At 51.1% G+C, this 23,108-nt stretch overlaps 1 protein-coding gene across 4 annotated transcripts in view; it reads left to right on the forward strand.

Annotated features, from left to right (window-relative positions):
• Nucleotides 1-11: 11 nt before the first annotated feature.
• kansl1b (KAT8 regulatory NSL complex subunit 1b) overlaps nucleotides 12-23,108 on the forward strand; it is a 48,599-nt gene continuing 25,502 nt past the window's right edge. Inside the window, exons 1-3 of one of the 4 annotated variants that reach the window (XM_035397707.1) lie at nucleotides 12-147; nucleotides 2,422-2,534; nucleotides 13,412-14,645. In XM_035397707.1, coding sequence (XP_035253598.1) covers nucleotides 13,498-14,645 — 1,148 coding nt within the window. In that variant the 5' untranslated portion in view covers nucleotides 12-147; nucleotides 2,422-2,534; nucleotides 13,412-13,497. Of the gene's footprint in view, nucleotides 148-887; nucleotides 990-1,113; nucleotides 1,138-2,421; nucleotides 2,535-3,475; nucleotides 4,446-13,411; nucleotides 14,646-23,108 lie in introns of those variants that run through there. The other 3 variants (XM_035397706.1, XM_035397708.1, XM_035397705.1) reach the window with 3 other exon arrangements.

Below are 23,108 nucleotides of genomic sequence, written 5' to 3' on the forward strand. Positions count from 1 at the left end.
GCCGGAATGAAGTCCATGACATAATACTCGCACGCATATGGAAGAAGTGCAGAATTTGGAATCTGGTTTTAAAAGTCAGTCATGGATCAAGAGAAGAACGGTAAACCGACTGTCTGGACGCTTGACATGATGTTCTGCATCTGCAAGGTAAACTATATGTAATCCACAAATTTATAAACGCGTGGCCACGCCTGAATGAACGTGGCACACAGTTCTTTGGCATATCATGTATTTTAATGTCGCAGGGCAATTGGTTTTTCATATTTTCTCATTTAAAAGCCGTACTTATAAGGCCTTACGCAGCATCACTTGGAAGCGAATTAATTTATCATTGAATGTGTGGATTTACAGAAATTCCGCCCACTTAGATCTATATGTTTGTTTCCGTAGACCATTGTTCTTGGCTGCACGGTATCGCCAGGAAGCACTAGCCTACATAGGGACACTAAAATACATTTCATTTAAATAGCAACTAATTATAATACGGATTCCACATGCAACTGTGGATGCTGAGGTGGGTTTATTGTTAATCTGACACGATTTGAAAAATGTAAGAGTAAGCGAATGAACTTCACCTTACATAGGCCTGAAAGCTGCGACAGGCATGTAAACAAAACGAAGGTTTATACCGATGTAGATGCTCTGACTGTTGTGGGCATTAGGCTATGAGCTGGACTGTGACAATTCTGTTTAACAGCTTTGCAACTTAATGTTTTAATTTAACTGATAGATTGGGGCGGCTGCAATTTTAAATTACTAATACCTCCCATTGTTACAGGGTCATTGTTTATGAGTCCTTACTGAAAACAACTCTTAAACTTCAATGTAGCTAACGTTAGTTAGCTAGCTATCTGAGGCACTTTCCATGTAACGCCTCCGTTTTGAAAGACGAAAGTATAAACCAATGAGCAAGCTTGTCTTACCACACTGTCAAATCATACAACAAGACGGGCGGGCGATTCCGGTTCAAGGCTGGTTGTTCGTTGCAGGTAAGTGAACATGGATTTCACATTTTGACACTTAAAAACTACATTTCATAACAAACAACATTACTGGAAGAATGAAAGAGATGTTGAGAAACAAGAAATAGAGGGAGAAAAAAAGATTCTTCGCCCTTTCGTGCTTTAGTAAATAACGGTGCGTATAAAGTGCAAAATGAATAGACACCGTTTCTGGCTAGTTAGCGTTAGCTACTGTGCTGTGCCTGGTTGCAGTCAACAGGCCAAAATAGTGGTTCTTTTTATTTAGCTAGCAAGGCAACTTTGCTGACGTGATAGCGTTAACATTTCAGTTAGACACTTGGGTACAAGTTGTTGAACATAGGTATAATGAATAACTGAAATTGAGGCAACTTTCAGTGTAAACGACACGCTGAATGTTGTCATGAAAAGCAGTAAGGGACAAATCAACTGTACCAGCTAACGTTAGCGAGCAACATCGTAGACCATAGCAAGAGACTTCAGACGATTTTGCAAGGTTAGCGAGCTACTATCTGTAACTTGGCTATCGGCTAAACAAAGCGAAAAATCATGGAAAGCTGTTAATTTTTCTAAAGAAGCACAATTGTAGAACAAGAAGATGGATAACTAGTCTAATACGATCTAACTTGTAGCCACCATCAATATTCCTAAAATGGCAATAATTGCCTGTATTAGGTTGTTATTCAGCTAGTAGTAACTTATAGTCACTAGCTAGCCAGCTATCATTTATTCTTACAGCGGTCGCTTGAATTGTTTCTTTGAATTTTTAAATGAATAATGCTGGCTGGGCGGATCAGAAGTTTATTAAATTTAAAATAAAAAAACTAGTCAGCGCGAGCCAGCTATTTTAAATTGCACGATACAGCTAACTGGCGTTAGCAATCAATCCATTCCGATGTAGTTGTTAACGTTAGCTAAGGGCAGAAGGCCAAAAATATTGTCAGTTGATTAGCCGGCCATACAATAAGGTTGCAAAATTTGAATCTTAACAAGACCGTGATAAGTCTTTAAATTTGCTCAAAATGTATTTTACCTCTTATAGTAGTTGGCATTTCGCCAGAATGAACATTCCAGTTAAAACTAGAGGTATGTGATAATCAATGATTTTGGTGGACGGGTGATCAAGAACCAGGAGGTTATAAATGTTAACAAAGCCAGTACTTTTTAGTAACAGATTTAGTGAATTTCAACCTAAAATGGCTTATGCGATTATGGCTTGTGCGAAGTTGAACTTCGGAATTGGTTGTTTTTTTAAGAAGTTGGCTGACTAAACATCATTCAGATAAAATTCATACTTTTTACTAATCGTACCACAGAAAGTTTAACACACTGAAGGACTTGAATGCCTATATGCCTATATTTTAGGGAAAGTAATATAACATTGAAGGAATTGAAATGGTATGTGTGTTATTTTAAAAATACCTTTGTTCCGTTTCTGCAGGTGTGTTGGCGTTATTTAACACGGATTAAGTGACAGATTTTCTGCGCAGGAACATTTGTGGACTAATTTTTGCTTTGCCAGTTAACCTGCGCGACATGGATACCTCATCACAGGTAGGTGTCGACCTGAAAAGCTTAATAGGAGCTGTCCAAATGACTTATCAACATTGTATTACTATTTTTAAAAAATGTAAAAACTGTCAAATTATGGGCGTGGTTATTTCGAATCCCTACCAATGTAAATTAAGTTAAGTTGTAAATGAGAATATGGTTGAATTAAATTTAAGGATTTATTAGTTGTCTGTCCATGTAAAATTCAATTCCTTGCAGTAGAACACCTGGCTATGTATTTCGGTGGGTTATCTGAGCATGAACACCAGATGGAGCTATTGTCCAAATTAAGAGACTTTTCTTTTCATTTTTTTTTTTTTTTTACAGTAGCGCAAAGGGAAACCCTCGTGCATACGTTGTGGTGTTTTTGAATGCATGAAAGGATTCAAAATAAGTGGGTTATCTTGTGGTCCACATAAGGACAACTAGCTGCTTTCTGAAATATTAATTTAAGTATATAAAACTGTCTTCTCATTAATTTTCTCATAATTCCAGGAAATAGGATTAAGTGTTTAGCAGCATCACATTGCCCAATTTAGCTCCGGATATTATGTAATTTATTAATCGCATGCTCATTTTCTTTTTCCAAATAAAGTAGCTACGGGACGTTTTTTTACGCTAGCTATTTAAGCCACACATTACACGAGAATTATCCGTCATTTGACAAAGTGGCTTTGCAGTTAAAAAACTGGGTGATTAAACGTGCGTTTAAATTTGCGACGGGACGTGGACTTGTCTGTCCAAACGAGAAAGACCACAAAACATGTCTATGTCTGACAACGTAATTTGAGAAGCTCCACTTTGTTACGGAGGTTAAGACGAGCCTTTGTTAGGGAGTGTGGGCAGGGCCAGTAGCTACACCCAGACGGAGCATGCTCTGTTAACGATGTAGCCTCCCTCTGCCTCCACCCCGCCCCAAAGCGCCTGATGTTCATTTGTCTTCCTGTAATGGCAACAGTTTAGCACTGCGGTAATGGTTTCGAGCTCCGTCTGGTGGCAGAGAGCACAATTTGTTTCTACTGGCACGTCTTTATTGGATCGTAAACAGAGAGGGATAACTAGCGATGGCACTTTCCTACCAATGCCAGGATTTCCCCGGTATAAATTAAGTCGCGAGGGTCTAGTTATGATTTCGCTCAGCAATTTAAAATTTCTGTCGCCATGTCTTTTTTATCATTAGGAAAATAAACTGGAGCAGGTGTTTTGCATCACACGTAGTCACGTTATTCAGAATATACATTTCCGGCTTAAAGGCAAATTAAAATTTAGAAAATACAACATTTGCTCGAGCGTACGTGAACAAAATGTTAAGATTCTGTTGGAGCCACGATGGCGGTCTGTAGTGGCACAGTTGCATTGATTTCAATGGTTTGATGGTGGAATCTCTCTTGCGCCGACAAGCTTCCTCTCTGTCAGCCCTTCACTCTAGCGGCGAGTATGAGGAATGTCTCCCGCCGCGGCTCTACTACTCTCCGGTTCTATGTTTGTCAGACTTGAAATCCGAGGGAGAGGAGCGAGCCGCCATTTTCCGAACGTCGCTCTCCCAGAAACGGCAAAAAAAAATAACCCAGATAAAACGGGAGAATATACTACAGTCTGATTAAGAATCAGGTTTGGGGGAAAAAGGGAATATTAGGAATATTAAAACTATATCACACTGATTGGAAAGGACAGTTTTTCGTTTTGTATATTTAAACTCTGGTTTCTTGTTCGTTGTTTCGCCCATTTCGTGAACCCGAGAGCAACACGGGGTTGCAGAAACCAGAAGCTCATCAGAAACTGGTGCGCGTCTGACGGGGGATTACCCATGTATTAGCTATTCTCCCTGTTTTTGGGTCATTTCTTGATTTTTTTCCTTTTAAATTGCGGAGATTTGTTGCTGAAATTCCCCCGGACTCTGCTCCTCATCACGTGGTAGGTTCCTCCTTTTCTTTGTTAACATTAACTTAAAATTAGCTTTAAAAATAACTTTGCATTTAAAGTAGATTAATCGAGTTTAACCGGATGTATAGACTTTATTTTATTCTATTTATGTGCATTTGTAATAAATTGCACTGTGGGTTCACTGTAGTTTTCGCGAAATTTATTCTGTTTAAAATATAACCAGCTAACGGGTTAGCTAATGTTAACTAGGTAGGTGTTCAACTCTAGCCAGCTAGTTATCGTAATTCTGCTGTCGCTACTGGATTTGTCAAGTTTGTCGACAGTAAAAATATATATTATTAGCTTCCTAGTTTGCTAAATTTATCGCAACCCTGCTTCATAGACGTGTTCTGGTCGGCGTACATCTAGCTAGCTTGCGTACGAATATTGGTGGCTAGCAAAATTTCCACAAAAAACCTATTGTCCTTGAAAATAGGCAGCGCACTGTTAACGTTACATTAAATGCAAGCATAATCTGGGGTTCTGTACCTAGTTAACGAGCGAACATAACCAGGAAATGCAATACCGTTTTTATTTGTAGGTTGGTCGCTAACATTAGCTGAAGGTTATTGATTTAGCTAACGCTGGCGAAATGGCTAGCTATATGGAGTTATTTCAGTGCAGCTAGGTAGCCGTCTCCGGATATTAAAGTTAAAACGCTACTAAAGCTCTTGGCTTGGTTTTCACCCCGTCACCGTTAGCGGGTAATATTATTTCACTTCCAAACGATCTTGGAGAAACGTTCTTGAATCTGAACCTTGAAACCTTCTCACATATAGCGGGCTGGCGAGCTGTAATTCAGAGGAAAAATCTTGTGCAGTTGGCTAGCTAGTAATTTCAGTCGAGGTCGTCATAATGGCGCAGACAGATTCAGGCGCCACGTTTCCCTAGAATTGTTTCGACAGAATATAAATGTATTAGGCAACCGATCCAATGTTCCGAGCTGGAGCCCTTTCCCTTCATCGGAACGAGGATCATTGTACATTCGGTTCCGTCTTCCAAATAATTATTTATGGACGGTTCTTAATCCGAAGTAGCTAGCTAACGTTAGTAGCGAGATAGTTACAGCCTTTCTACTTTTTCATTTCTTTAAGTAAGAATAAGGTACCTGTTAGACGTTTTTGGTCCTGGCACATCAGTGTGTGACAAATTACATGCATTTATTAGGTAGAAGGGGAGCTTTTGTATAGTGAACTGTCTCCTTAACTGGGTGAATTACGTAATCACCGTTTAAGTTTTGACTTGGCGCTGTTCGCTGGGCCGCCTTCAACGCGGGTTTGTAGAACGCTGACGAGCTGCGTAACCGTGTCGTTCTTGGTGTTTATTGTGGGTGTTTGTGTGCTGCTCCTAATCTCTGTGCACTGTCCACATTTTCACAGTATTGACCAGTACTGCGCAGTCTGCTGTAGTGACTGACGGTCCCTGTATTGATGTCGGTTGGTTTATGGGCAAACTAGCCGCTTAAAATCGAAACTAGTTCATATTACGCATGTTCGCTTGATTTGATACGGCTTACTACGTTGCATATCCTTGTTTGTCATTTGGATATTACCGTTCATCGCCTTGTGCTTGTGCTCTATGTGGCTTCCTTCGTATTTTCTTGCTAATCCTGTGACCGAATTTATTGAGGGATCAGGATCTGGCCTACATGTGCAAGATGTGAAATGGTTTCTGCAGGGGGAAAAAACACGGTCAGCATATCCAGGTCACGATAGCGACCTTTAACGTCCCGCCACCACCCACCCCCCGTCTACACAGTCCAGAATTCAGAGTAAGAGGAGCATTGTAGTTGAAGCGCATGTAATGAATCTCACCATTACCTCTATCTGAAGTGTGGCAGAGGGTCTTTTAATCCTCCAGTTCCTAGTCTGCTCACTGCAGTCAGGTACATTTGAGTGTCCCCAAGATGGTTTACAGTGTAGATTAACTGTCAGGCCAGTAGTCCCCGCTGTGAATAGGCCCGCCACTCCCCTTTGCAGAAACACCTGGCCTATTGTGGTTGTGCATAAAGCCCCGCCGCGCGTGCTGGTGGTACAGGTGCAAGCCGCTCCTCCCAGCAGGTAGTTCGGGTGGGATCGTTTGTCAGGAAAGGCCCGATACTCGCACCTGGACTTCGTGCAAGGTGTCCGTTTAATCCTTAGCCTTTGGTTGCGCTGCAGCGCAAAAGAGAGGTCGGGTGGTTGGCGGGAAAAAGAAACGAGATGATGCCGTGCTGGTAATTTAGCCTCGCGCCGGTGCGGACTGTGAATGTGCGCGGGCCGCTGGTAAAACCCGGGGATACCCCGGTTGCGTATAGTTTTGATTTTGTTCTTGAAAATCGCGGGTCTGTGGAGGGCTGGGGATGCGCGTTGGTGATGCGCACTCCTGGGTCATCTCTGGTAGTCAAGTTTAACGGGTGCTTGAGGTTGTAGAGTTTTGCGTGTTTGCTTGCTAGGTCCTATGATGGGTTAAAATGAGGTGGTTGAGCTTACTTCGCCCACCTTTGGTGCCACTAGGCTTGGTGTGGTATTGTGCTGATAGAACATGGATCAAAGTTCCAGCATTGGAGATAAGTAGACCACCATTGTTTTGGCAAGCTACAATTCGTAGCGCTTCCCAAGAATGTCTGTTTTTAAATACCGGTTGTATGTACCTGTTTCTGCTAGTCCAGAGGTGGTCAATGAGCGCATATGTTTCTGGTTTCCATGCCAACTTCTGGCCTTAGTTACTTAATTACCCCTAATATTTACGCTCTCTCACATTTTATCTACATTTCTAGATAGGTGCGTGAATGACAGCTGAAGACTGCTCTTGTGTCTGTATACGAGACTTTTTACTGTGATCTAATCTACGAGTGAACCAGTGTTGGTGCATACAGCCAATCAGCTTGTTTAGCCAGAGTTATCGGTGGAAACAAAAACCTTGCAGACACACCGGCCCTCCAGGACTGGACTTGCCCACCCCTGTGCTAGTCTCACCTGGACTGTGCTCCAGCTGCCTGGCATTAGCGACACACCTGTAGCCAGGCTCAGTGTGCAGTGGGGAGTAGCCCACGCCTCTGGGTACAGCCCCTGTCCAGCTGTGGCTGGCTAATGGAGCCCTGGCACGTTAGTGGGCTTACCGTGTCCTTCCCCATCCCACTGCGTCTTGGAGTCGGGGTGTACCTGTGAATGGTGAATTATGGGTATGGTAGGGAGGTTCTCATTAAAAAAAAAAGCTTAAAACAATAATAACCATAATTGCTGTTCAAGCAGTTGCTGGAGAGTGGGACTTTAAGGATGTATTGATTGGTTACAGCGGTGGTGGCCATTGTCTTTATCCTGCTGTGTCCCTGCTGTTGAAATGGCGGGGTTTGCATGCTGGCCTGTGGTCCTCCCGCCCCACTCTGTCGCTGGGACCCCCCTCCTCTTGGGGCGGAGCCTCCATTTAGGAACAGGGGGTTCACTCTGCTGGCCCGTCCCACGCTGAATGAGCCCGTTTAGCGCGCTACGGAACGGGTGCTCGTCCCCAGCTCTCTTGGGTGTCCCAGAATTCCCTGCAGAACCACACCAGACCCCCACGCCCCCTATCCCCTGCTTTCCTCCTACATGCTCTGAATCAGCCAGTCGTTCTTTCTTTTTTTTTTGTTTTTGATTTTTTTGGGGTAGAAAATGTGATGAGAGGGCATCACTATGACTGCGCCTCCCGCCCCCCCCCCCCCCCCACACTCCTGGCCCCCATGTCCCGCGTGCCCCCCGGCCGGCTTCCTCCCGATAGCACCACTTCCTGTGCCGTGTGGACCGGCATGGAGCACCAGTCTCATGGCGTGAAGGCTGACACTGGAGCCGGTTTGTTTGTTTACTCCTCAGACAGGGGTGTGGCACAGGGGTGCGGAGGACAGTGGCTGCTCTTTCCGGGACAGGAGCAAAGGGCGACCCCGTTCCTGCTAAAATCAGGGCGTTCTCGCTGCAGCAGCCTGGGCAGATGTGTGCAGGAGGCCTCAAAGCCTTTTCCCCTTACCCCCCCCCCCCCCCCCCCCCCACACACACACACACACACACACACACAACAATTTGTTACAGAAGTATAAAGAAATTGAACGTGGTTTATTCGGACTGGATTATTATAGCGTGCATGCGAGTCATTTTTATTACATGCCTTTGCTTTGAAGCAGAAAGCCCAGCCTTTTGTTTTGTGATGAAGAATGCTGAGCTTCCTTCATTTCTGTGCAGATCAGCATGGCTTATGCTGTCCCCCCCCCCCCCCCCCCGCTGGGCTCCTGAGATGGAGCGCGATTAGTCTTCTGAGGTGGGCCCTGTTTGTGAAGGCAGGCACGGGGTGGGCGCGGGGCGGGTCCCGTCAGTCCGAAGTCCAGCCCGGTCCCCCCCGACGGTGGCCCACGGGCCCAGTCATGCCCTCAGGCCAGCAGCGCAGTGCGTTACATCACCTGCTGCACGTCTGCCTGCCGTCTGCTCTGTTCTGAGAGGAGCGTTTAATGAAAGCTGCCACTTCATTTTCCTTGTAGGACTGGCCCATTTAGATATTTTTGGGGCTCTCGTGTGCCAACGCACGTTTGCGTTGGGCCCGTGTCCGGCCTTGCGGGCGCGCCCTGTTTAAACGCTTTTTGCGTGATGAAGCTGTTGATGGAAATGCATGGCGTGATGTCACAGCGATGTCACAGGGTGGCTGTTTTGCGCTGGAGCTCCGTTGGGGGTGTGAAGCAGGAGGAACAGCGCCTCCTGTTGGCGTTAGACCTGCAGTCGCAGGAGTTTGGTTTCTGCCTCGGCTACTCTCAGCCCAGAAGCGCTCAACGCTTCCCGTTTGCGGCAAGCGGCGTCAGATCTGCTATTTTGGGCGCCCCGGACACCAAGCACACAGGCGGGAGAACGCCAAATTAAGCAAGCTTCTGCCCTTGCCACAATTATGGTTTTATTTATTTTTTTGTGCAGCCTTGTGGAAATTTGATGAAGGCGTCACTGTCTGCCTTTCCCACGCTGCTCCAGGTGGCCGCTGGCCTACCTTACAGGGACCAGCGGGTTTTTGTTTATTCTTCCACGCTAGGGGAAAACTGAAATGGCAGGAGCTTAATGGAGCACCAGTCAGCACCCCAGCTGCAGGACACCCGTTGCCTGCTGAGGGCGTTTTTGAGAGGCGGGGAGGAGCTTGTTTTTAGGGTAGTCCCCCCGGAACCCCCCCCCCCCGCCGCCCCACCTTTAATCAGGTCTTGCCCCTCTGCAATCACCCTTGAAGCCCTTTCATCTCAGAATAACCCAGCCTGTGTGGTGCTTACAGTCACGATTGTTCACATGACTTCCTTTTCCCCCATTTTATCTGTTGCATTATTTCATATCCCTGCTTTGTTTTATGTTCAGATGCCCGTGCCCATGTAAGTAAATGAGCGGGGCCTGTGTTGCCTGTTTTCCAGAGCGAGGCTCCATCCATTCTCCCCCTCTCCTTTTTGCGGTAGGTGATGAACTACGCACAGACAGTTAAAGAATAGAAAACAGACGTGTATCTTTTTTTTTTTTTTGTCTGTCCCTCCTCACCCGTCCCTCTGGTTTCCTGTGCGGTTCAAGATGGAGGGCAGATGTGGAAGCGATTCGGGGTGAAAATGGGGCGGCTGGCGTGACGTGAGCACGGGCAGCGATGCCTTTACGCAACACCTGAAGCCAGCGCTGCTCCTGGAGATCTGCCGTCCTGCAGGTTTACAGCAGGGCTGTAAAACAAAGCCACACCTCATCCAACAGCTAGGGTTCACTCCAACCCTAACAAAGCACACCTCATCCAACAGCTAGGGTTCACTCCAACCCTAACAAAGCACACCTGATTCTACTAATTAGCAGCTCGGCGAGATCTCTAGCTGTTGAGTGAGGTGTGCTTTGTTAGGGTCAGAGTGAAAACCTACAGGACGGTAGATCTCTAGCTGTTGAGTGAGGTGTGCTTTGTTAGGGTTGGAGTGGAAACCTACAGGACGGTAGATTTCTAGCTGTTGAATGAGGTGTGCTTTGTTAGGGTTGGAGTGGAAACCTACAGGACGGCAGATCTCTAGCTGTTGAATGAGGTGTGCTTTGTTAGGTTTGGAGTGGAAACCTACAGGATGGTAGATCTCTAGCTGTTGAATGAGGTGAGCTTTGTTAGGGTTGGAGTGAAAACCTACAGGATGGTAGATCTCTAGCTGTTGAATGAGGTGAGCTTTGTTAGGTTTGGAGTGGAAACCTACAGGATGGTAGATCTCTAGCTGTTGAATGAGGTGAGCTTTGTTAGGGTTGGAGTGAAAACCTACAGGATGGTAGATCTCTAGCTGTTGAATGAGGTGAGCTTTGTTAGGGTTGGAGTGAAAACCTACAGGATGGTAGATCTCTAGCTGTTGAATGAGGTGAGCTTTGTTAGGTTTGGAGTGGAAACCTACAGGATGGTAGATCTCTAGCTGTTGAATGAGGTGTGCTTTGTTAGGGTTGGAGTGAAAACCTACAGGATGGTAGATCTCCAGGAGCAGGGTTGGGCAGCCTAACCGTAGCCTGTAAAAATGCCCTTTCTGTTGGTGTGTGGTCACCTTGTGCTGTGACTGGACTTGTAGCTCCTGCTACTGGCTGTTGTGGACACGCCCATGTTCTGAACTAACGTGCCACACCTTTACACTTCCTGGTTCTCAAATAACCAAATGTAAACAAAGAAAATCATATGTAGGCAATTAACGAGGTAGTACACATGCATGCAGTCGTACTGGTTTAGAAAAAAAAAAAAGAAAAAAAACGCACCTACGCTCTGCAGTTAAACCGGATAGATCTGTCAAACAGGAAGTGGGTTTCCTCTCTGAGCAGTTCGTTTGTGCGGCGAGCGGCGCGTTGCGGAAGCCCGGGCCCGCGGCGCTCTTTCAAAGCGGCGGCGTCACGCGGAGCTCGGCGTTTCGGGAGGGGTCGCTGCGGGGGTCCCAGACCCCGCCCGGTCTCATCGGGGACTCCAGGCGCACGGGGTGATGAGAGCTCTCTGCCTGGACTGGGCTCGAACCCTGTGCCGGGCGGTTACGCTGCCCCCTCAGGCTTTTTAAAGGCCCGAGGCCACCTGCTTCGCTTCGATGGGTCACGATCGGACCTTTAACGGGTTGCGGTTGTATAGCGCCTTTCATGTAACTCGGTGCTGTTGGGTTGGGGGGGGGGGCGGATTAAACTTGAGTTTATTGTGGGTTTGCACGCAGACTGTTTTGGGGCAGCATCTGTGAATCCGATGGCATTGTTTACATGGCCTTGCAGGGAGACTTGCCTTAGCATTGTTTGCAGATGTGGTCATGCCTTTGTGTTTTCCTACGAGCTCAAGGCAGAACTTTAGAGACTCTAAATTATCACCCTTTCATCGAGTCCTCATTCCATTGCAGAACAGGCTGGCCCTCTGCTCTCCTAAAAACGCGAGCAGTGGCGTTATTCTGGGCTGAAACAATCGCAGTCTGTGCCTTTACCATCACGGGAAGGAGCCTCGTGGAATGGCGCGGTTGTTTGGAGTCTCGCTGTGGAAAAGGTTTCCAGGAATAGTTCCAAATAAGCCTGTTTGTCTGTTGTTGTGTTTGTCCGCTGTTGGCTGCGTCAGCTTCCTCCTCCAGAGATGTGTTTATCTTTGTCAGGGCACTACCACAGTTTTAAGAAATACTTTTGAATTTTGATCTTTTGTTCCTTCTCAAAGAACGCCTGGTGGTACTTTCGTTTGAGCTCGGAAAGATTTCTACATTTCTGCTGGGGGGCGCGGGGGGGGGTGGGGCAGGGGGCAGGGAAGAACACTTAAACGTGGCATCAGATAGCATTTGTGTGTTTGTGTTTGGTGGAAGGCGAGCGGTAATGCTGTGATTTACTGCTCTGTGCCGAAGCCATTTCTCACCACGGTGACTTGTTGGTCGTCTGGCGGGAGCTTCTCACCTCTGCGCGTGAAGCCGGACGCCCTCCCTGGCTACACGGCCCGCTTGCTGCGGGTGGCGGCGGCGTCCCCGTCGTCCGGGTAACGCCCTTTACACCTGCTGGTGGGCAGGCCAGTGGAGACTGCGGTGCAGACGCGGTTGAAGGTCATAAGATAGTAACTCCAGACAGGCCTAAGCCCGGCACCTGGCGCACACGGGCTACATCTGTGAGGACACCTAATCTTAGAGGATGTCAGCGAACGTGTGTTTTGGCGCTAGCTGGTGAGGTATTTCATCTAATAGTGTTACAGTTTGTAGCCTTAAAACCCGGAAGCGTGTTTGCATTTTTGAGCCATGGGTTCCCCTGTCAGTGGGGTTCCAGATGGAGGCAGCTCTTTCTGTCCCATTCAAGCATTTGGCCTAAGCGGGGAGGAAAAAAAGTGGGTCATGTTAAGGAAGCTGTTGGGTTTTCTTCTCCGTGAAAGTCGATCGGAGCCAAGCGTAGCTTGATTTGAGGTTTTCTTTGATGAGGTTGAACCACTGAGGGTGTTTTCTCGGACGTGTGATTTGCACCGTTTGTGCAGTGGTGTGCTTTGATTTCGGTCAGGGTGGTGAGTTCAGTGTGCTTGTGCATGTCCGCGTTTCCAGTTGGTCTTGGTTCTAGGCAGTAATTTTATTTTTCTAACTTTGTAGGCGGCAGGGGTGTGGTCCATCAGTCTCTATGTTAACTGGTGTGGGGCTGAATCTTGTATTACCGTCCTGTCGCTCACACCGCTCTTCCATAATCGCACATCACTGTTCAGCTCATTGAGCTGTTTGCTTACTGGTACAAATTATCTGAGTCTCCTTAGGCCAGTGGTTCCCAGCCCTGTTCCTGGAGATCTGCCATCCTGCAGGTTTTCGCTCCAACCCTAACAAAGCACACCTCGCATTCAACAGCTAGAGATCTCACTGAGCTGCTAATTAGTAGAGTGAGGTGTGCCAAATTTGGGTAGTAGTGAAAACCTCCAGGATGGTAGATCTTCAGGAACAGGGTTGAGAACCGCTTCCTTAGGCACTGCTGTACCTGTCGCTGTATCTGGTGTCTGACGTTCTCTCTCCCTCTCCCCCCCTCCAGGCTGTCCTCCTGCGGGGCAGTAGCTGGGTGGTGTGGAGCTGGCCCCTGCGCTCAGGGAGGCCCCCGCGCCCGCCCCTCGGCGCTGCATGGCTGCGATGGCGCCCGCTCTTACCGACGCGCCAGCCGAAGCTCACCACCTGCGCTTCAGACTGGCCCCGCCCTCCTCCACCCTCTCCCCGGGCAGCGTGGAGAACAACAGCAACGCCAGCAACATCCTCCTCTCCGGCAGCGGCGCCGCCAAGCGCGGCAAGGCGCTCGGCAACAAGGCGGAGCCCGAGCTGGCCGAGGCCCCGCCCGCCCACCTGGGCAAGCTGCAGCCGCTGGTGGCGTCCTACCTGTGCTCTGATGTGACCTCGGTCCCGTCCACCAAGGAGTCGCTCAAGCTGCAAGGTGTGCTCATCAAGCAGACCGTCCTCAAGACCCACGGCGTCCTGCCGGACTCCTACTTCAACAGCGGCGACTTCCTGCCGCGGAAGGCCCCGGGCGAGCAGCTCAAGGCCGCCATGAGCGGCGGCCAGCCCGCGGCCCCGCCCACTCCCCCGCCCGCCCTCAACGGCCTGGCCAGGAAGCTGGCCAAGCCCGGCGCGGACAGGGACCGCACCGCCGCGGTCAACGGGGACCGCCCCCCCGCCGGCCGGGCCCCCCAGCCCCAGGCCCCGCCCCCGCGGGGGGACCCGGGCCCCCTGCTGAAGGGAGGGGCGGAGCCCCAGCCGCCGCAGCCCGAGGACGCGTCCCGCAAACCCGCCGACGCGCGGGAGCAGCCCGTCGCCCTGGCGACCTCCTCGGAGTCGGGGGGCCGGGACGCGCAGTGCTCCGCCCTCCCGTCCGCGGTGGACGACGCCCCCGCCCGCTCACCGCTCCCCGGCCTGGACGAGGAGGTGCGGGAGCGCACCGCGGCGCGCCGGGCGCGGCAGTGCGAGATGGAGGGCCGTCTGCTTCGGCTGCGCAAGCGGCTGCAGGTGGTGCAGGCCAAGCAGGTGGAGCGGCACGTGCAGCAGCAGCTGCGCAGCCTGCTGCAGTCGGCCCTGTGCCCGCCGCGCCCGGCCGGCAGCTTCCTGCGCGGCGGCTCGGTGCCCGGCGAGCTGGACCGCCTGGCGCTGAGCGGCACGGCCGGCCTGCGTGCCGTGGAGGCCGCCTTCGACTCGGACGCCACCGAGAGCAGCTCCGGCGGCGAGTCGGACGTGGAGGAGGACCAGCTGGCCCAGGCCGACCTGGAGAGGAGACACGTCTCGCTGTGAGTACCGGGGGGGGCGGGGTCAGCGTGGGGGCCTCGGGCCATTGGTCAGCGCGTGCTTACGCCGGTGCAGGAGGCGGGGCTAAGAGCCGCAGTGATACTGATGAAGTGGTCTGAGACAGGAGAGCAGCAGTGCCTGTGGACTGGTGTGTTCTCACTCTCAGGGTGTTCAGTGTAAACAGTGTTGCGCTCCTGTTTTGACTGGGCAGAAGAGACTTGGTGAAGGCTATACGTGCGTAAACAAGATGTCAGGCTTCAGTCCGTCTCAGAGGAGCTGCAGTGCCCACCTGGCCTCTCCGGCTCAGTGCAGTCCCAGCCTCTGAAGCAGGCTCCTCACTCTGATCCGGAAAGGGCCGGTGTGGGTGCAGGCTTTCAGTCCAGCCAAGCAAGCCTACTCATCAGGGTCCCTGGAGAAGGACACACACCCTTTCTGTATAGCATTGAGGATTCCTGTTCTAAAGCCAACGCATCCATGTAGACCAGGGGTCTCCAGTCTTATCCTGAACAGGACCGTTTTCGGGTAAGATTGGACGCCCCTGATCCAGAGAGGCGGGGCCCAAGCCTGGGTCCCTGAGGGGCCGCGGGGCCAGCCCTCTTTTGTTGCCGTGCCGACAGAAGGCCCCGCCACCCCCGTTTGATCATGATAAAATGGCGGTGATGGAACGCTCGGCGCGGGCGCTCTGGTCCTCCTCTCCCGAATGCGGCGGCTGGCGTTCTAAGGGATGGGCTCGCTCTAATCCACTTATCAGACAAAGCAGCGGCGGGCCGCGCCCGGGAGATGCTGCTCGTGAAAAAAATAAATAAAAATAATAATGATAGTAATCCGTTTCTGATGTTGAGCTGTTTCGGCTTTTATTTGAAGTTTTATTTCATTTTTTATATTCTCCTCCGGTTGGGCTCGAGCCAGAACCCCGATGTGCGGATTCGGTTTTCGCCTGGGTGTTGGGTTCGGTGCGTCCGTCCGGATCCGGCACCATCCCTGGCGTTAGGCACCGTCTGCGCTGGGTGCGTTAGTAACAGCAGCGTTAGGCACCGTCTGCGCTGGGTGCGTTAGTAACAGCAGCGTTGATCTGCTGCGTTCCTGGTGATGCTGGAGGGCGGTTGTCGAACCTTCAGCTGGACCGCTTTTGAAACCGTACCAATGGTCCCGTGTTAATTCACGTTTCACAGACCGGATGTTTTGCTTTGTGTAGGTAAATGAATTGTGCGGCGTATCTCAGCGAGTGTGTGTGTCTGTAGGTGGCTGTTGGTAGAGAGCGGCCTTTCCTGCTGGCTCTGTTGGGAGTGCACAGCCCGGGCGAGGCCAGCTCACAGCGCGGTTTGACCTTTTGACCCGATCGATCGCCCGCACGGTTCCCAGCGCTGGAATACGCCACCGAGCTGATAATTCCGGGGGGGGAGGGTGCAGACAAGCCCAAGGCTTGGAATTCTCAGGCTGGCCTGGTGTAAGCCGATTGGCTCTTCGGGGTGTGAGGGAGGGGGAGGCTGGCGTACAGGAAATGGGTGCCCAGCTTCTCGACAGCACTTTTGCCAGGGTGCCTAGCAACGGCGTCTGTTTAGCTGCTGATGGACCGACTGACAGCTGGGCGGTCTGCAGTTGCTGATTGACCCAGGGCCTTTCAGCCGGTTCTGATCCAGGGCCCCCCGGCCAGGCCCAGAGGCAACCAGAGCACCGCATCACCAGTTTAGAACGGTCGTTATTTTTCTTAGAAAGACAGAACGAAAAGTTTTATATTTTGAAACATTCCCTCAAATCCATATCCCCCTATGGTTCCCCTGATGAAAACCCTGGGATTAACCAATCACAGCTGGCTAAGATTAAAGTTGGTGTATAATCAGGGATCGTTGGCCCTTGAGTTGGACGAAAGCAGCGGAAACTTGTGCGTGGATGTGGCCTACTTGTTATTTACAGGCATTGTCATTTTCAAGAAGCCAGTGAACTAAAAAAATATAGCAGGCTGGGGGGGGTCAAGGATTGTACAAATTCTGAGGGTTTTGATGCACTCTGTAGCTGTTACTATGGCGACTGACATTGGCACAGACATTCACGCGTCTTTATTTTGTTCTGTCTGTCCCAAAAATTATTGAAAACTATTCACATTGCTTGGCTTGTCTTGTGTAGGAATTGCCAGGTGATCAGAGATTTGAAAGTGAACAGAACGTTTCCGGGAGCTTTCTTGCCTCAGATATGCGCGTAAGGCTTTTTAAATGTTGTCAGTGGGCGGCTTCTCTGGCCCCCCGTTTCGATCCTGTAATTTGGTTAATCTGGCAGATAATTACACTTGTGTCCCAAGAAATCAAAAGGACAGAATAACACAGTTAGTGCTGGGGTGGAAATGATTACATCTGTTGGAGGTTCGAGGCGGGCCTTGGAAATGAGTGGGGGAAGGAGCGGTGATTTGGCACCTCAGTTTTATGACTAATTTATGAATTTTTCTCAGGTGTTGCAGCTGCGGTCGGGTGCATGGTGACCTGCCGTACCAGTTACTTGGTAGAAAAAAAAAAAAAAAAACAGAGCAACTGCTTTCCAGAATAATACTGCCAAAAGCGAAGCTCTACACACTTTTTCTGTTTGTTTTGGCTTCTTCCACAAACTGATTTGGTCATCCACCCAGCAGTCCTGCCCTGTGTTTCCACCGGTTCCTGCTGAAATGGAGAGATTTGACATTTCCGAGGTGTGTTGTTGTTTGAAAGCGTAGCCTGAAATCCCATGTAGTAAAGCTGTCGGTAGCGTAGGGCATGGAGGTGAAGTGTCTGTGCAGACGCGACGCTGTGGCCCTTCTGGAGAAGCCTGCTCTCGGTCCTCAGTGGGAGTCGTCCGTGCCGCTGGCTAAGCTGCAGCTTCCCGTGTGTGTGTGTGTGTGTGTGTGTGTGAGAGAGAGAGAGAGAGAGAGCCTGTGGGAATGATTTATCTGAGATGGTCTCTAGTGAGCCAGTGCCCTCTCCAGGCCTGTAGATGCATGGGGGATGGGTGAGGGGGGGGCACAGATGTTGCTCTGCTAAATTCACCAGTGCTACGGTTGGGACGCCCCCCCCCCCCCCCCCAGACCTCGTCTCCTCAGGAATGGCAGAAAGTGAAACGCACTGGAAACCGGAGTAGAACTGGGTAGAATTGCTGCAGTTGCTTGGTTCTCTCTTAGACACAGAGAGGTTGGGAGAAGGAACTGCCCCCATGGACCGTTTATTCACAAGCTGATCGTGTCTGCCGGGGTGTGGGGTGAGACGTTGGCATGAGGGCTCGCCTGCCGTCAGGGTGGAGTCTGCCGCATGGTGATTGCGTAAGGAGTAATAGGCGTAATCACCGTCCTCACGTGCCGTAATTTGGGGATGTTGCTTGTGTTTTAGCTGTCCCACTTGGGGGACCATCCAAAACCGGGGTGTGTGTGTGTTTTAAATTAGCGAACGGTGTCCCGCACCGGGCCTGTGGCTGAGTGGAATGTGCTGGAGTGGAGGAAGGATGGCCTGGCCCCGCCCACTGCAGGCTGGTGGCTTTGATAATCCGGCTCCTCCCACCACATGGGCCGACCAATGAGACCATGCCAGCGCAGTTCCACTGAAGCCCTGGCTCCAGTGGCACAGGCGCGAGCCTCGTTTCCTGTCTGGATTCTGCTCTGCGACCTTCAGTAGAAGCCTAGGTTTCTTTTGACAGGAAACACCCCCCTCTGTTTCGCAGGGACTTATGGGAACAGGAGTATCAACCAATCAATCAATCAAACTTTATTTATAAAGCACATTTCCAACAGCGGGGGAAACTCAATGTGCTGTACATTTAAAAGACAGAAAAAAAAACAGGGTGATTGAAGGATATAAAAAAACATTTAAGAGTGCAGACGTGGGAACAGGTTTCGGTACATTTCGTCTCCAGCAGTGAGCTTTTTTCTGTGGCACGGTGACCTGCAGTGGACGCAGTGGTGCGGGGGGGGGGGGGACGGGGGGGGGGGGGGGGGGGCGGGGGGGACTTGGCGGCCTGTGCTTCGTGCTCCGTGGTTTCTGTACGGCGGGGAGTCTGCAGTCCGCCTCTGACAGCTGGAAGGTTTAAAGTGCAACCTGGCCCAAGATTACTTACCCACTTAATGGCCTGAGTGCAGTTTGGCTAAAAATTAACACTAGCCATTAAAGCTGGGGGTTTCAGTGCTCCGCTCTCTCCGGCCTTGGACCCTTGACCCACTGAACGCTTTAATGACCCTGAACGAAGGGAGACGGGCGTGTTTTCAGCCTTAAGCTGGGCTGAATTGAGGCTGAATTGAGGCTGAATTGAGGCTGAATTGGGGCTGAATTGAGGCTGAATTGGAAGCTGGATTCTGGGATGTGGCTGGTGACATGCATTCAGTGTGTGGCTCTGTGACAGCCCTCCTTCAGTGAAATGTTTTTTTTTAAAAATCATTTTCATACCATGAGGAAAACAGTGTGACTCACGGAGAGGATTGGAGCCCGCAGAGCCTCGTGTGCTCAGCTGTGGAGAGCTCTCCGTGTGCAGGATGACCGAAGGAGACGGCGGATTGGCTCGTAGCTTCTGAATCGCTATGGTAACGGTGACCTTTCACGCGGTGGAAATGTGATCAATGCGTGCGTTTTCGGTTAGACGGGGGCCCTCCCTCTAGGCTGTGCTCCTCCCAAGAATTTGTCTCACTGGGGGAGCGGCGGTGGGGGAGGGTTTACCTCACTTCCTGGTTTTTGGAGGTTTGGGCCTCTGCTCTCCCCGTTTCCTGCGTCTCTGACGTGCTGCTCAAACGCGTGAGGCGCGTCGCGTTTCGCACGCGGCTGCAGATGGGCCACAGGCGGGACACAGCTCGTATCGCCCCTGGCAGCTCGACGCCCCTCCCTTTTAACGTTTTTGCTGGTTTGTGGGGACGCGTGGCTGCGGTTCTGTGTGTTGTTCCTGCTTTGGGTAGTGCCCTGTCTCCCTGGCTCCCATTTCTCCTCATCGGAGGGCAGTCCCAGAGGCCGAGGTACGGGCAGTCCCAGGGGCCGAGGTACGGGCGTGGCCTTTGCGTTTCCGCGGATGGCGAGTCGTAGCGCTGGGATTCAGACGTGTGAAAACCCTGCTGAAGAAGCGTTAGTACACAAATAGCTCACCGTATCAGTTCAGTGGTGCTCAGCAGGGGGTTTCAACCTTTCCTAATCCAGGGTCTCCTGCCTGCCTGCCTGCCTGCTGTACAGCACACACCAGCGCTGGAGTGCATTCAGCCATTTTAGGGCCATTTTAAGTGAGCAGCGATTGGTTGGGAGGAGGAAGCTGTGAGCAGCGATTGGTTGGGAGGAGGAAGCTGTGAGCAGCGATTGGTTGGGAGGAGGAAGCTGTGAGCAGCGATTGGTTGGGAGGAGGAAGCTGTGTCCAGCTCTGTGTGGAGCTGGGTGTGTTTTGAACAGGCCTGAGTGAAGGCCAGTAATCGGTATTGCTTTTGGATCGCGGGCACACAGAGGAGGAGGAAGGAGGGGATGAAGGGGGACCTGGCGCACGCTTGGTGACCGCCTCCAGGTGCCAGGCAGCCTGTAGGGGCAAGCTTGGGCAAAGGGGAGCGGAGGAGGAGACGCAGGAGGAGGTTCTGAGGTTGGAGCATCAGGGTGGGGGCCAGGCCAGGGGCAACGGACCTCCTTCAGTTTCACCCGTGTGTTAGTCAGAGCTGGTCTGACACGCTCGCGCGCACACACACACACACACACACTCACGCACACACACACACACGGGGGGGCAGGGGGGTGACCTCGTTCTTCAAGGTTGAGAGATGCTATCTGTTTAAAGGACCATGTGTTGTTCTGATTCCTGTTAATGCGGGGGAAATGAATGGATGTAGTCATAATTAATGGCGTACCTTTGCTGAAGCCACGGTCATCGTGTTTAGCATGTTGCACCTTTCGACGTCTGGGGGGGAAGGAGGGGGTGTTCTTGGCCAGCCAGCCCGCTGTTTGCGTGAACGCAGTTTGGGTTTGTGAGGTCTGACGAGTGCGGGGGGGGTCGGGGGTGTTTTTCGGGAACAGATCCGGCGCGGTGGCTGATGCAAGACGAGCGTTTGTTGCTGGAGATGTTGCAGAAGCCGCGTGCCGCTCGGCCTGCGTGGTCGCTCGCGACGCTCAGCTGAGCCAGAGGCTGAAATTAGACCCCACGACCAGCTGGGGAGCAAACGGTAGACCTGGGCAGCCCGACCGCAAGCCAGGTCACCTACAGTTTCATTCTTCATCTCGGAATCTCAAACACAGAGTGGGAAAGGTCAGGGAGCGTACCAACATGTGTTGTATTTCCATTGCTGGATTCATTTTTAAGTCTGAAGTCACGGTATCAGACTTTTGATGCAGTTGCTACGTGTAACTTTAAAATATGTGGTTTGTGCAGAAGTGACAATTGAAGGTAGATGTTATCTAATGAGACAACTGCAGCACCATGCTCATCAGGAATAGCCTGTCTCTGAGTGGCTGCATACTGCTTTGTGTGCTGCTCATAGCTCTCGGCTGCATGTTGTGTCAGTGCGTACCAGTAGCCATTTCTGTGTAAGATGAAAATTCCCCGTTTAATTACCAATGTTCTCCAAATTTAGCCACTGAGGGATGTTTCCTGTAATCGGTTTGTGTTCTGTTTATAAATACTTGGCTTCCCTTCAGAGTGGTGAGTGTGGACTCTTCCAGAAGTTTGGGCGGGGAAACGCAGGCTTGATCTTAAAAGCCATTTAAGATGTGAGGAAAAGGGGTTCACTGTTACAAGCACGGGTGCGCAGGACCGTGAACATGCAGGCGAGAAGCAGAACTCTGCTTCCTGTTTAGAACTCTGCTTCCTTTTAGTCTGTAGTTTACTCTGTTAGCGTCTGCCTGCAAGGTCTCCTTGGGTGCCAGGATGAAGATGGGAAAGTGGGTGTAACTGCGGTGATGGTCTGGGCAGGAAGGACCTCCGTTTGGTGCGTTGTTATTGGCTAACGGGCTGAAGGTAATGTTTTGGGGAGTGATTCCTGTCCCCTGTGGTCCCGTGGCCTCCAGCCTGCTGTGTTCCCGTCCTCTCTGGATTTGGGCCGTGGTCCTGGGTGTGACTCCGCTGGGTTGCTGCACTGCTCCGCCGTGCCAGCGCTGCGTTCGCTCAGAGAGGCCATCGGCTGTCGGGCTGGCAGTAAAATTACGGAGAGAGAGAGAGAGAGAGAGAGAGCGGTGTGGTCAAAGGTCAGGGTTATTTCTGTACGTAACTGGGTTCTTCACCGCGTGGCTGATAATCTGAACGTGAAATGGCGGGCAGCTCCCCCGTCAGAGCCCAAGTGTTCTCTGACGGGACAATGAGCAGGTCGACACGACCGCCAAGGAGAGCGGTGGGGCGGAAGGCGAGAGGTCGCGGCGGCAAACCCCCCCCCCCCCCCCCCCCCCCCCCCACTTTAAACTGCCGCGCCGGTCTGCTGCGTAACATCGCTCAGCTCCGCCTCTGATGCCACGTGTGTGGAGGGTGGAGCGTTTTGTTTTTGAGCGGTGTGAAACTTCCTGGTCCAAGGTGCGTTGGCTTTTAGGGAAAGGTGCTGCTTTGGGTCTTTGTGTGGCTTTTAATGGGACTCTCCCTGCGTGGAGTCTCTGAGATTTTGAGATCGCGTTTTCCCACCAGCCGAGATAGGAAACGAAAGTTCCCAAATCCGGGGTCTGCTGGTGTCTGTTGAGTTCAGCTGTGTGTTTGTGTCCCAGTTTAGCAGCAGGAGAGGAACGCGGCGCTCTGTATCCGTGTGTGTTGTGAAACGCTCCCTCCAGATCAGGCAGCAGTTGGGAAAGTGTTTATCTCAGCGAGGCTTTGCCGTTGCAGCTGAAATCGAAGGAAAGAGGAAATGACACGCTTAATTAAGACGTCTGTGTTCCTCGGGCAACACCCAGCTCTCTCTCTCCCCCCCCCCCCCCCCATTCTCCACTGGCTCGCAGTGTGAAGGTAGACACCCAAACAGTGGGATTACTCTGACTTCAGGCTTGATGTGAGGCTGTCTGACTGACAGTGTGTGGCGGGGGTGGGGGAGGTGGACTGAGCTGGGCTGTCTGACGTTGCAGCGTCCGGTTAAAGGTGTTCGGCTCTTCTCGATTCGGTTGGAGGGTCTGGGACGCTGGAAAAATGGGGAAGCGAACTAAAAATGAGTTCCGCACCGCGTGCGCAGGAGGCGTTGGAGACGTTTCCCGCCCCGAGGGCCTCGGGTGGGACTTGGGAGGAAGTGGTCCCTTAAAAAACGGTCAGGCAGTCGGAGATTCCATTGTTCCACTGGTCCAGTTATTTAGAGTCGACTGGATGGGATTTAAGTTCTTCGGTCGGGCTCGAGATGGGACGCTTTATTGTGGCGGATGATCATTTGAAACCAATTTGGACGGGGGTTAGTTTCCACGTCTTTAACCCCAAGTGTAGCTCCGTTCCAAATTCTCATTTCCCATTCTTCACTGGAATAATTGGGTCGGTCGGTCGGCACTCAATGTCACTGCCTTTAGTTTGTAAACATTCATGTTTTTTTTTCTTTTCTCCCCTCC

The sequence above is a fragment of the Anguilla anguilla genome, chromosome 17 (assembly GCF_013347855.1).
Source record: "Anguilla anguilla isolate fAngAng1 chromosome 17, fAngAng1.pri, whole genome shotgun sequence".
NCBI lineage: Eukaryota > Metazoa > Chordata > Actinopteri > Anguilliformes > Anguillidae > Anguilla > Anguilla anguilla.